The sequence below is a fragment of the Salminus brasiliensis genome, chromosome 1 (assembly GCF_030463535.1).
Source record: "Salminus brasiliensis chromosome 1, fSalBra1.hap2, whole genome shotgun sequence".
NCBI lineage: Eukaryota > Metazoa > Chordata > Actinopteri > Characiformes > Bryconidae > Salminus > Salminus brasiliensis.
The window spans coordinates 13498347-13512892 of NC_132878.1; the positions used below are offsets into that span (position 1 = coordinate 13498347).

The 14546-nt window shown below is 41.0% G+C and overlaps 1 protein-coding gene across 1 annotated transcript; it reads right to left on the bottom strand.

Moving 5' to 3' along the window:
* Nucleotides 1-4123: 4123 nt before the first annotated feature.
* On the bottom strand, nt 4124-13588 carry ptges (prostaglandin E synthase). The gene is made up of 3 exons (XM_072692801.1): nt 13387-13588; nt 13122-13204; nt 4124-6540 (listed from the first exon to the last, which is right to left on the bottom strand). The coding sequence occupies exons 1-3, from the start codon at nt 13492-13494 to the stop codon at nt 6291-6293; spliced, it is 441 nt and encodes a 146-aa protein (XP_072548902.1). The 5' UTR covers nt 13495-13588; the 3' UTR covers nt 4124-6290.
* Between the last annotated feature and the right edge of the window lie 958 nt (nt 13589-14546).

Below are 14546 nucleotides of genomic sequence, written 5' to 3' on the forward strand. Positions count from 1 at the left end.
TTACGATTAAGATTTCCCGAGAGGAAACTTTTCACATTTCTCAATACAGTGAAATTGTGATGTCTTTAGGAGCCACTGGGTGGCAGTGTTGCGTTTGCAGTCTATAGCTCTGTCCTAAACTGTGCCCTATTCACTATCCCCTACGACTAGTGACCATCCAGATTGCTGTATAGAGCGCTATAAGTAGTAGGAAGGTAGGAAACGAAACAGGTGATGAATTATGGGGTTTCTGTGTCCGCTAGGGTGCATGGTTTGTACGCCACTTATTACGGTGCATTGTGGGATTAGTCACCACTACAAAATGGCAGAACCCCAAAGTAGTGCACTACATAGGGAATAGGGCACAGTTTCGAATACAGCGCAAGAGAAAAGCGATCTTTGCCATGTCCTCACTGACATCATGATTAATAGACTATTAAAACAAAAAGACGAACGTTTGCTTTATTAACATTAAAAAAATTTGTTTAAAATATTTTTTTTTGTTTTAGTAATTTTTTTTAATTACTTTTTTACCCCAAAAGTAATGCAAATTATTTTTTTCAAATTGTAGCATTTGTAGGTGTCCCCCATTCATCACAGTAACCCTGTCATTTATCTTCCTGTAAAGAAATAATGTTTAGATTTTTCTGACATCATTGTGATGAAGTGACATCATCAAATACTTTTTGACTGCATAGTTAAACTAGAGGTAAGATTATCCTGCCTCTTACCTTTAATCTCAGATCAATCTCATCAAACTCAGTGTTTCAACCTTGGTCCTATTATCTTTGCATTATGCCGAGTACAGAAGTAAGAGCATTAACCATTTAGCACAAAACCCGCAGCCCCACCACATTCAGCCCCTCAGCGTTTCTGAATTCGGGGTTGAATGGCTGTCACTTTTGCGTCTTCACCAAAGGCACCTGTCCCTGAGAGTGAGCTGGGCTGCAGAGGCCGCAGGCGCTCTAAATGGAAAGTTCTCAGACATGTTAGAGAGACTGAGATCTCTCACTAAAATCCTCTGTGACTAATTAATGAATGTTCTTCAGAACTGATTTCTGAAGTACTTAGTGTTACAGAGCTTTTGGGAAACGTACCACCTACCACACATTCAAGACAAGACAAGACTATTTGTGCTCGGGGAGCAGAGAGGGTGAAGGGCCTTGCTCAGGGGCCCAATAGTGACAGCTTGCCGAGCCCGGGGGTCAAACCCACAACTCTGTCATCAGTAGCTCAGAGCTCTGACCGCTGAGTCACCACTGCCCCACAAGGAGGCTAATAAAGTCGATTGTGAATTGGGACTATAAAGTAAGCTATAAAGTTCATGTAAATAGCCTGAGTCTTACATTTGGATGGATTTAGATATGACTATGAATTCTGACAAGTGTATAATGGTGTCTTTTCAGGGATTGAATTAAGGTAAAATAGGCAAGATATCTCTGTTAAAACAGTGAATACATTAGAAAGAACAACACGTTGTAGATATTTCACTGAGCAGTCCTTTTAATTTCCCAGTAACTTCCCAGTGGGGCTTTATCCCCACTTACTTACATTATCTGCATTTAGCTGACGCTCTTATCCAGAGCAACTTACAAGGTTACTCGTATTACAGAGGTGGGTCAGTGTAGTGTTAGGATCTTGCCCAAGGACTCTTATTGGTGTAGCGCAGCACAGTCACCCAGACCGGGAATCGAACCCCAGTCTCCCACATGGTGTGGTAGCTCAGTTGCAGGTAGTGGTGTTATCTGTTGCACCTCACCAACCAACTACTTGGGTTAGTGGTGTTGGTCAGACATGAGCTTATGAATAAACTGATAAAGAGTCTGGTCATATCCTTGGACATACATGGTCCTTGTCTTTTTGATTTCAGCTTGGGGGGGTATAATCTCCAGCCTCAGTGTGTAAAGATGCCGACCTTTCCGTACATCTTTCCGTACAACCTTTCCCTCTCATTTTCCACGCCTTTGAAGTGCAGAATTACATTACTCAGACACGAAGATCCAAAACACATAATAGTAGTCAATGTCACCCAAACACACTCTCATGAATACCACAGACGTGTGCTGACACATACACATAAATACACAGGGAGCAGCAGGGAGCTGAGAGACAGGCCGGAACACGCCCCAAACCGAGCTAAATGCTCAAGTTTACATGCAAAACTCAAACCCACACATTTCCCTCTAATCCTTATTATTTGCAGTGATCGTATCCCCGCTGCCCTTCCGTTCACTATGCAGTTCTCCTGAATCATCAACGATTGCTGTGATGACCTTAGATTAGTTGGAGGGAGCATTTCTTCCGCTGACAGTGTAGTGAGGTTTAAGATGCAACACACATGATATGAACATTTGCTGAAATGACCCTGTTGATATGCTGCATGCAGGAAAATGCAAAAGTTTGATTCATTCGTTAATTCATTAATTCATTAATTCCTTCATTAATTCATCTTCCTATCTGCTTTTTTTACTGTTGGTCCAGAGCCTACCTAATTCACGCGATGGGCGCAAGACAGGAATTCCCCCTGAGAGAAGCAGACAGGGTGGCTGTCTATCACAGGAAACCACATACATCATACCACCTTCACTCATACACTGACTCCTAGGGGTAATTTAGCATAGTCAGTTCATCTACCCGGTGTCTTTGGGAGGTGGGAGGAAACCAAAGCCCGGAAGACTCAGGACTGGTGGTGCACTAATCAACTGTGCATTGATGCTTTCACATGCCTGATCTGCATGGAGCAGTCATTAGAGGGAAACCTTAGTCAGTTTCTGAAGCATGTAAAACAACGTCTGGATCAATGATCTTAAACACGCTGTGCATGCAATCCAGCCTAAGACAATCACTGAGCTTGAAATGCTCAGAAGAGCTGGCTCTTAGCTCTTAGCTGACTCCAAACTGTGTTTGCCAGCTTTGATATCTGAGGTATGGGGTATTAGTATCAGAATCAGAATCTTTTTATTTGCATGTGTGCAGAACCTTCACATATAACAGTGAGGATCCACACTGATTGCATAAATGACTTCCTTCAAAACTTGCATTAAATGTTCAAATTTTTGTGGACACTCCTTTTAATGAATGCATTCAGCTACTTGTGCAAATGCACATACACAAAGCTTCTGTGTACCCTGACATTTTCCTATAGAATCTGCCAATGCAATCCAAAATTCATAGTCATAGGTCCATCCAGTGTAGTCATCCAGGACCAAGACCCATAGCACTGCCACCCCCATGCTTACACATTGACCATATGCTCGTAGGCTTCCATACACCTGCCACACACCTGGCATACATCTGCTCAGCTACTTACCTTTCACACACCCAAACGCAATCACTCTTTTTGCCAATCATTAACATCTGCTTTGCGACTCATTTTCCACACATCGAACGAGACATTCACTGCACTGTACCACCTCTTCTCAATCTATGAGTCCTCAGGTATATACCTCAGTTATTTATAGCCCAATCATCCTCATGCAACACCATTTGAAGGGCCTGAAGTTACTACCACCTTTTTTGACTGGGGAGCTTATATATCTGTGTATATGTTTGTTTATCTATATATATATATATATATATATATATATATATATATATATATATATAGCTACTCTGTACACTTTGTGAATAATTCTGGATGAATAGAAATGTTCAAAATTACATGGAATAAACTTTACATTTTACATTAACTTCCATTCAAAGTTCTGAACAGTTTTGCCCTCTCCTGTTAAGTCATGTAAAGACATGTTATATATATATATATATATATATATATATATATATATATATATATATATATATATATATATATATATATATACTCACACACATACATATATAATATAGTTGTGATTTTAGTTCAAGTAATTTTAACATATGTTTAACAAGATATAGTAATAAAAGCTTTTCCCTGTACAGCTGCATGTGCCAAAGTGTACCATCTCCATCTCCTCATCTGTCTCTTCCACTCTGACTGCTCGTGTTTCTGCACAGCTCAGTGGAATGTTGGAATCCAGCTCTTGGTATCAGTCCAGTAGGTCATTATCTAACTCCAAAGGGCTGCCATTTTCACTCTTTAACACATACACACACTCACACACTCACACACACTCACACACACACAAACACACACACAATCTTTCGGTCAAAAAGTTTATTTTAAGAACATGTCTTCATGTTTACACTGAGAAACAATATTACACACAGAACAGTACAATAATTAAAATAATTTAATATACAATACTCTCTTCAACGTGCTATAAAAAGGCTCATATTTCCATTACTGAGTAGCAGTTCTGTTAAAAAAAAGTCCTAATGTTTATTCACAACAGTTAACCTCACTTGTTTGCTTCACCTTTGGTTCATTCAATATGCAGATTCTTTTCATGTTGTTCTGTTCATAACGAAGAAACTTGCCATGAGTTGAGTTTGCAACCAGAAAGAGAAAGAGACAGACACAGACAGCGTTTGTGTAACAGTGCTTGTTTATCGCCACATTAGCTCTGAAAGAGTCGGACTTGGGGAGGGAATTGTTTTCAAAAGTGACAGACCCTTGCAGAACAGACGTGCCTCTGAAATGACCTTGATTATGTAGTGTACTGTGCTGCTGGAAATGGTGGACGCTGCTTTGTAAACATAATGGAAGTACTAGTTTTCAGCTGGAGGGTCACAAGCTTGAAGAAACAAGACCTTCCTCAATGTCCTTTTAAGCCAAAGCACTCGAAACCTCAAAGCTGAGACGACTTTAAATAACCTTCATTTGAATCTCAACACTTTAACCTCATGCATACAATATCTAATATAGTACAATATAAATATATAGAGAGATAATGGAATAGCGGCCTGTCTTACAAGGCATGTTCAACTTAGAGAAGGTTTCTAAGTAAGCTTCAACTTCACAAAAGCAATGCAAATAAAAAACTGCTGCCATCACACCCTGCGGGGATGGAAATTGTCATTGTGACTACCAGTCAATGTATACAGGATCAACTCTGGCTGGCTCGACTACATTTTTCATGCAAAAAGGTGCAGCAGTCTGTACCATAGACAGTCACTGTCACTGTTGGGCCCTTGAACAAGGTTCCTAACCATATCTGCTCCAGGCTGCTCAAGCTGGCATGCGTGATTACAAATGCTTCACATTTAACACATTTTATCATGTGAACCACCGGATCCCAGAGTTACAAGCTCATTAACAAGCTGAAATATAAAGAATACTGTATATTTATACTTTAGACTAGCTAAAAAGACTGATCAAAATAAGCCGGCTGTTAAAACTGAACCCTGTTATATGTAAACACTGGCTCCTCGAATCATACTACAATACTGCCAAAGAAACCTAAATAGGCTCATTTGACCAAACCTGCTCATTTGCTTGGGGGTATTTTGTTGAAGTTGCCAGTCCTGTGATGCCAGGTCTGTTGTGCTGCAGTGTTAACTTGCATATACCACAAATGCTTGCTTTGACTCATTAACGCCTCCGTAATTCAGGGGATTCCATGACATTCACAACAAAAATGTACTTTATAGAAAATGTGGACTGTCATAAAAAAATCCAGCTTCGATTCAAAGTTCCTAATATAAGATCATTTCAGATCAGAAGTTTAGCCTGGATTGATCGTTCAGAGCTGTTTATGATCTAAAATCCTGAATGTATCCATCCTCCAGGAAAGAGGAAAAAGTGTGCAGCACTAGTAGCAAAGTGGTGCAACGGAAGCATGCTGGGCCCAACACCCAGAGGTCAATGGATTGAAACCATCCTCTGCTAGAAGCAGCATTTTTTGAGGGGGCCGTGGTAGCTCAGAGGTTAGAGGGCTGGGTGACTGATCACAGGTTTGTGGGTTTGATACCCAGGTTCGCTAAGCTGCCTCTGTTGGGCTCTTAACCTCTCTACTCCAGGGGACGCTATATCACTATAGCATTGCTGACCCTGCATTCTAACCCTCGCTTTCTAAGCATGGAGATATGGAAAGTGCAGAAGTTTACTGTACTGTACAGGTATAATGAAAATAAAGGCACCTAGATAAGTTACAGTGGTAATGTGATGAACTAGGCTTAAAGTTAAATGGCTAAGCAAGACATCCTCCATCGTGAGACAGGTCCCTGTTCAATACTGTTATGAAATGTACTAAATATTTTGTTTTTGGAGGGCTTTCCCATGTCAGGTAAAAATACAAGACGATCCACTTTGCCTATATCTTAATTCACTTCACAGGGTTTACTGATTAGAAGCACTGTAATCAGTTATAGTCAGTCAATCAGTCACATTCAGTCAGAAATCATCCCCCAACCGGCTGGAACCAATGAACCCATCAAGCATATGAGGCCACAGCTATAAGTATCTGGATGACCATGGAGACACAGGGCACTTGAGCAATGGTGTACGCTAGTGACCGGGTCGGCGCTTTAAGGGCAAACAGGTACGCCACACTGTGAACCACTCGACCCAAGAAGAAGACCAGGAAGTGACCTCGTGCTATTGCCAGCGATGGTTCAGTCAAGGAGTAGACTGCCCCCAGGAACAAGAAGGGGAAGATGTTCTCCATGTCATTGAGATGAGCCCTGAAAAACACAAATAGAGCACTGTTATTATTACAGAACCTTAACTATGAGCATAGCAATAGACACTTTGCACACGGTTACGACAAGATGAAAATTAGGGGAGCCCAGCCCTTATGTATTTTATATGTTTGTGGCGACCTCAGTTAAATACACACATACACACAGTCTGCTCAGATGACTTTTAGGCTGTTAAATCAAATAAAACAAAGTGTAAAAAACAGTTTCTGAAATTGAATGTGGAATTATTGATGTTAACAGGCCAAGGTTTGTGTGGAAATTTGTATTTTCCATATTACTGCCTTATACGCCTCTAAAATAACAAAAATAAACTTAAAAAAACACTGTATTAACTGTATAAATGTTGTTTTATAAGTATGTAAGCCTGGATGGCTTGATGAATAAGCCACAATACAGGATAACCAATCAGACCAGAGCTTTATCATATAGTGATTTTGCTTATTTTCAGCTTCAAGTAATAGAGTATCAAAATAAGGAGCCACGGCAGTTGAGAAATGGTTGTGTTAAAATTAATTTGACAAAAACCCTACAGTTACATTAGGCTTGTAGCTCCAACGCAAAACTTCGGATGGGTTTTGCCTAGATGTGTCTTTACATACATGCATGTACACACACGTAAGCCATGACATCTGGTTTGAATCAGGGGTTTGAGGTATAAGTTTGAGTCTGAGTCAGTCTCTTGGCATCATGCCCAGACGAAGAGTGCCGACATCATCTGAGCACAGACTAAACTTTCACTCTGGAGCACAGGCATATTTGCTTTGTGCAATCCTCTGAACGTCACTTTCACCAAGCGGAGAATGGATTCATGACGCTGCTCTGGACTGGTCACAGCGTTCGGAAGTAGTAATGTTGGGAATATTACTGCTGGCATCAAAATGTGACGTCTCATAGGGGAATTTCGCGAGACTGCCTTCTCACAATAGTGAGGGTCAACACCACAAAATCCTGCATTAGCCAACTTCTTACGCACAGCGAAGTCACAAGTACTTTCCTTAATAAATCATTTCCTCCTTAATTCCACCTCTCTGCTCTTAATCAAAGGAAATGACTCGTTTTACCTTTGATTACCTCTTTTTCTTGTTGTTACTCGTCCTTTCTTTTTGAATAGCACTCTCAAAGAGATGGATAAATCTCAAACTCTGCATTAAAACTCTACACTAGTGTCGAAAGAGCTGAGACTACTAAATTCTATTTTTCTTTTTATTATTCTTCTTTTTATATTATTCATTTAAAAGTTAATTAAAACAAAACAATTCAGTAACAAGAGCATGAGTGAGGTTGGGATGTTGGATGATCACCACCCCACCTCATCCCCAACTCATCCTAAAGGTATTGGATGGAGCATGGTCCATTATTCCAGAGAACACAGTTCCACTTTATACCCCTCGAGCCCTGGCATTAGGCAATTTGCACATCTGTGTCAGCAATGAGCATAACCTAAAGTACCTAAATGTACCTAAACCTAAATGCATTCATTAGAAGTAGTGACATGTAGTTGATGTCTATGTATAAGTATAACAGGATTGCGGGGAATTGCTTCTTTTCCATTAAAAGGATTGGCCCTGCATACTCTCCATTTTTCAGGCTTCCCAGCTCCCACCTCTGGTAAACACAGAACCTCAGTAAATTGCTGAAGGTCAAGTGGCATTTCTTATGCATACTGAGCCTTCCCTTAGATGTGACTTTCCCTTCTAAGCACTTGCATGCGACAGCCTGAAGAGGAAATGCTAGAAAGTAATGCTAGAAAACATGTTGGCTCAGTGTGAACCAACTCATTTCCAATGGGGTTGACTGTGCTAGATATTGCATGTAAATAAGCTACAGAATTAATTGGTCACTGTTAAGCAAATAGATAAGGATCTCTAGTATCAGCATTAAGGTTTAGTCTAAGCATTAAGTTTATGGTAGTGGTTAAAGATGGCTAGTATTAGCATTAAGGTTAGTCTATTGGATAAATACGGCTAGTAAAATCAAATCAAATAACGTTTATTATCACATAACATTACACAGGTATAAAGGTGAGTGCAAAACGTAGGTGCATACACATACACATATACACATTAACTTACACTATACATACCCTATGTACTATAATGTACATTGCTGCACTGTTAATTAGAATTTAGGTTATATTAGAGGCTAAAGGTGGGTAGCTAGCATTACTGCAATGTCAAGGCCTGGGTATTAGCATTAAAGTTAGTTTTAGCAACAAGGTTAATTAAATGTTAAGTAAATATGGTTAGTTTTTACATTAATGTTATGTATAAGGGTTGCGTAGTGTTAGTATTAAAGTTACTGCATAAGCTTAGTAGATTTACATAATCTATAGGCAAGGTTTACCTTTAAGACATCCACTAAGACCTCACTGTATAGTCCCATTGTATAGTATATGTTAATCTAGATATACTAACACATTCCTATAGAATGAATAAAAAGGATTTCCTGGGCTGAACCCAAGGTTGAGTTTATCCAGCTGAACTAACAGGTGAAGTTTACTTGGTCAAGGAAATAATATTAGGCTAATAATACATTCAGGCTACAAGGTTTGAAAAAAAGCCAACTTCTAAGATGTGCATTGTGTTTAGTCATGATGAGATTATTTCCAAAAATGTTTGAAGTTTTTAAGTTAATAATGGTTACTGGCTTGGACACGCAGTTCTAGGAAAAAGAACGTAATTGGTACAGCCCCTTTAAAACATTCCAAAGTTCCTAATGAAAAGAAAACTGCTTCTTCTCAGGTATCGCTACAAAAAAACCCTCTCTGGCACCTATATTTTAGCCAAAATTTACTTCAGGGCTGAGCATGTAGGTTTGTGAGCACTGCAGACAGGTTTTCTTTGGAGCAAAGACTGGAAATGAGGCGACTAGTGATAATGCTAAGGTAGCGGAGTGTTTTGAAAATGTGTTTTATGATAAAGTGCTCAATCTGCTCAAATCCTCTGTTCTGGAGGCAGGAAAGGACTTTAATGGAGTTTAATGGACGGCATGGTGGGGTTTCCTAAGCTTGGAACAGAGTCAACCCAAACATTAAGCCTTTATTGACCCTGACTTTTTTCTGGTATTTTGTGATTTATCTGATCTTCTAAGCAGTCAAAGCAGTCAGCAACCGTGTTACATTCCTCTATGTGCATATCTGCAGACATTTCTGCTAGCGTTCATTCGGATAACAGGTTTTAGCGTTCACACTGGATCAGATGAAGAACAAAAACAGGCCTGATGCTTTAACAGAGTGTTCAAGCAGACTGGGGTGTATTGCGTTTCCTTCCAGGCTGTCAGACCTGGTCCCATAAATATTGTTTTAGGGCTTGTGGCCTCACAATGATTTTCCAATCTTGTACTCTCACATGCATACTTTCACTGTTACACACATACACAAGCATTTTCCAGAAAGAAGCTGGACTTCAAAACTGAGATTCCTACGTGGTCTTGGGTGGGGCATGACTTTTGAGAATGTGGAGAATATGAGCAAAAGGCCTGTAATCTGTTTTATTCTGTTTTAGCCCCCCCCCCCCCCTCCCTACCCACTTAACATGACATTTATGTTGTTTATGTAACAATGGCAATCATAATTCATAGTTTCATGACATGACTTCTCTTTATCATTTCCAATTAAGCCATTTTCATGTTACCGTGCCTTTAAGACTGCTTAAAAAAGGCAATCTGGGAGGAAACCCTCTTTAAGGCCTTAGTGTTACAGGGTGGTTCTAAACTGCTCTAGCCTGAAAGGGTGGATACATGAATATCTGTTGGTTTGCATGCCATCACAAAAACGTTCAAATACAAAGACAAGCAACATTCACCATTTGTGCCGCACACTAATGAGAACCACAAAGTGTCTGGAGTGGTGAGCAGCCTTTGCTGCAGCACCTGAGGAGCAGAGAGGGTTAAGGACCTTAAGGGGTTAAGGAGCAGTGGCAGATCAGCAATTCTTGGTATTGAACTCACAACCCTGTCATCAACACGCCAGTGCTCTAACCACTGAGCCACCGCTGAGCCTTTGCTAGCCCTGATAGGCCCTAAACAGTTGGGCTGGTTTTACAGCTTGGTTTCCATATACAGAGTATATAGACTAGGGAGTGAATGGTACACTTTTAACCTTTCAATATGTTACATCACTCAGCTCTTTTAGTTAAAAAAGTGGGAATGTTTATTTTTCCATGATATGCACCCTTTAATGAATTAATTGCTCAGTAACAAACACATTTACATACATCCATCTTTTCAACCAACAGCAGTGTAGAGCCACCGGTTCACGTTCAAGTTATAAGAAGAGTTTTAGCCTGGACTGATTTTAAATAAGGTGCAATACAGGGCAGCCAATCAGAACGGAGCTTTTTTATTTACCTGTTCTTAAAAGCTCCTGTAATAGAAACTGAGCAGAGGTTGAAGAGAGGTTGGAAAATGGCCATGTATAAATTATGACCATTTATGTGTTTGACACATAAAACTACACAAATGTTATAAGTGAAAAGAATAAAGTACAAGAACAATGTAGTCTATGGGTCCTTCACACTCACACTCATGCAAAAAGGACCACTCAAGCAAGCAACAGGAGATAACTGGGGCAATGGAAAAGAGGAGGTTAAATTCCTGACCTAGTAAGAAAACAAGGGGGAAAAAAATAACTGAACAGGCCATGGTCAGTCATCCAACTGGCACTAAATGATTCACAAGCTCCCCATAACTTCCCCCACCACTAATTTAGTGCAGATGGAGAGAAGTGTTTATAAAGATTGTAGGAGAAGAAAACTTGTGGGTGTAGGTAAGTATAAGTCTGTAACATCTGGAAAACAAGCTAAAATGGAACAGACTGAACAGATATGCAACAGATTTCGCCCCCAGGACACACTTTCTCAGAAGGTTGAACACTGTCCAACATCGCCTCTAACTAATAGATTAAAACTCCAGATCCAGGAAAAGGGAGAAGGAGATACATTGAAAACTGCGATGCACTGAATCTACTTTACTGAAATGTGTGTATACTTTCTACATTAATAATAAATCCCAGTATGTAACTTTGTTTGGGACAAAAATGTCCAGAAGTGGTTTTACAAACCCAATTACATCCCTGTTATTTTTGCCCCATAATTAACATGGTAATTCCATGTTTTATGGTGGGGTCACGAATAACTGATGAGCTCTGCTCTGGTTGGCTGATTTTAGAGTGAAGCATCTGTAACAACTCGCAGAGAATTCACATCTCTAGCTTTTAGCATAGTCATAACAGAGTCTTACTGGATAGTGGTCATATCCTGTCAGCTAGCTGATTGGCTCTAGGGCTGAGCTAGGGTTACCGTTAAGTCTAGCATGGATATCTGCTTGCTTTCTGTGTTTTTGATCATCGTGCACCGACGTACCCATCCCAGGCTAGTGTCATCAGGCAAAGCCGCAAAGCATGTAGCAACTCGAGGTTGCGCATTTTCTGATATCAAGCTAATTCTCAGGAATCGGCCACTGCGTTTAAGCAAGTGTGTGTAAATTTTGGGGGTGTAAATGTTGCATAGCAGTTATGGGCTTTTGAAATTGGCCCATTGTAGGTTGGCCCAGGTTTCAGGTTCACGGTAGCTCCATGTGCCAAGCTCTCATTATTCAACTATGCAAACGTAAGTACAGTTTTCCATTCTAGGTCCCCTTTAACTTACTTGACTAACTTCTACACACACTTATGGACTTACATTATGTGGAAGTTCTTTAAACTTCACACATCTCATTTGCCAAAATGCTTCTCTAAAGGCTCCTCCACTGAAAAGCTTTTATAGGAACCAAAAGTGGTTCTTCTGACCCCTAGAGTGAGCATGTGTGTCAGTGTAAACTCTCACAGGTTTACATATAACCCTCTGATGTCCAGCATCCCAAGAAAGTGTTCAAATGAGCCGTGAAGAACATTTTAAAGGTTCTTCTAAAGAACTATCACATATTCTAGAGGTTTCACACAAGTTGTGGACAGTTCATACATGATGTGGAGGTTCTTTAAACAGCACACATCTCACTTGCCAAAAGGCTTTTCTAAAGAAGCCCCTCCACTGAAAAGCTTTTATAGGAACCAAAAGTGATTCATCTGGACCAGTTCACATTTAACCCTCTAATGTCCAGCATGAACATTATGTGGAGGTTGCTTCTTCTCCAAAGCGGTGTTTCTCAACCCTGGCAGCCTGCTTTGCACATTTTAGTGATTCCTCTGCTCCGAACACACCTGATTCAGCTGTTGCAGCTGCAGTGGGAGAGTTACAGCCACTGTACACAGTTACAGCCTCCAGGACCAGGGCTGAGAAACACTGCTCTTAGGAACCATCCACTGAAAGGCTTTCAGGGAACCAACTATGCATATAAGAGTGTGCACATCTGAATGAGTAACACTGAAGCTCAGTGTCAGGATGCGCTTAACCTCCTTAACCACATTAAACCCAAATCGCGCCACAGATATCTGACAGCCAGAGTGAACATCTGTACCCATCTGTACACTCTCAAAGGTTCGCGTTTAACGCCCAGCAGACCAAGGGATTGCCAGAGGCTCATTTCATGGGCTGCGATCAAGAGACAATGAGGGTTAGCCTGTTTACCTCCTACACCTTTCCACACTCGCGTCTTCACGGCAGAACTGCTGTCCCCCGTGTCTCATCGCGTCCTCGGGGTTGGCGAAAGCCTGGCCAAAGAGAGCACATGCCATGTCACATTCATGGTTATCCCCTTCTTCAGCAGATGTTTGGGAGAAGTAAACAACGTTGGAGCTACAGTAGCTATATCTGAGGCTGCCTGGCTCAGGAGAGTGAGCCTAAACTTTACCTTTAACTTTACCAAAAAGTTTCAGTGCCACCTCACTCTTACCTTCCTCCTCAGCCTCAGTTGTCCCGTGATGATGGCGATGATGTACATCTTCAGTATTAAAAGCGTGCTGTAAAACACGAAGCATGAGAAGACCGGGTTTCCAAGCATGGTGCCGCTGTGCTCTCACTGCAGGGGCTGGAGGCTCTGAAGCGCAGTGAAGTTCCTGGAGGTTTTATAAGCAGAAGGACTGTGCTGCACTGAGTCACCACACAGCAGGAGACTGGAAGTGCGTGTGAGTGTATGTGTGTGTGTGTGTGTGTGTGTGTGTGTGTTGGGGGGTGGGCTGTTGTAATCCACAACTTTCACTCGTTAGCTTCAGTCCAGCTTTCCTTCCCTTCCTCCCTCGCACCCAGGGTTGCAGTGCTGCCTGTATAGGAAGGTACATTGACACTCACTGTAATGGCATTTTTCTGACAGTCTTATCCAGAGTGACTTACACTTGAAACATAGTAGACAGTCTAGACAATGTAGAGACAGGAGTCTTGCCCAAGGTGTGTTTGTTCAGGCACCTGATGTGAACTGGACGTCAGAAAGATGTTGAACTCTAACGTCAGGCGGACATTGAATTTAGTTAAAAGGGGGAGAAATGGTTGACGTCAAAACCCAGCATTGTACATACAGTGAAATTTGGTTGGAAAGTCACCAAAATGTCCAAAAAAACAACACTGGTTTACAGACAGCCTCCAACATTGGCCAGACGTTGAATTTTGGTAACTTAACACCATGTCAACATCAACATCTAATAACGTTAATGTGAATGTTAACATTATGACATATAGCAGACGTTGGATTTCGATCACCACCTCACCCCAACTGAATGTTGGTATTTTACGTCAATACGACGTTTGCATGTGACGTTTGGACGACGTCAGATTTTAGATACATAAGATAAACACGTAAGATCAATAAAATACCAACGCCAGCTGTCGTCACTATTCCTCGTCAAATTGGCATTGGTATTAGTCATTGTTCTGACATTGAGTTTTGATCACCCAATGTCACAACCTACATCCCAGTCAACTTGCTCATGTGGGGCTCTCCCGAGTGGTACATGGGCTAGGGGGGTTCTAGGTGGGCATAAGCTTTGGGACCCAGTTGGGCTTCTCAAATGGGTCCCATCGATATAGCCCACCTTAATCTCACATGGGTCAATGTACAAC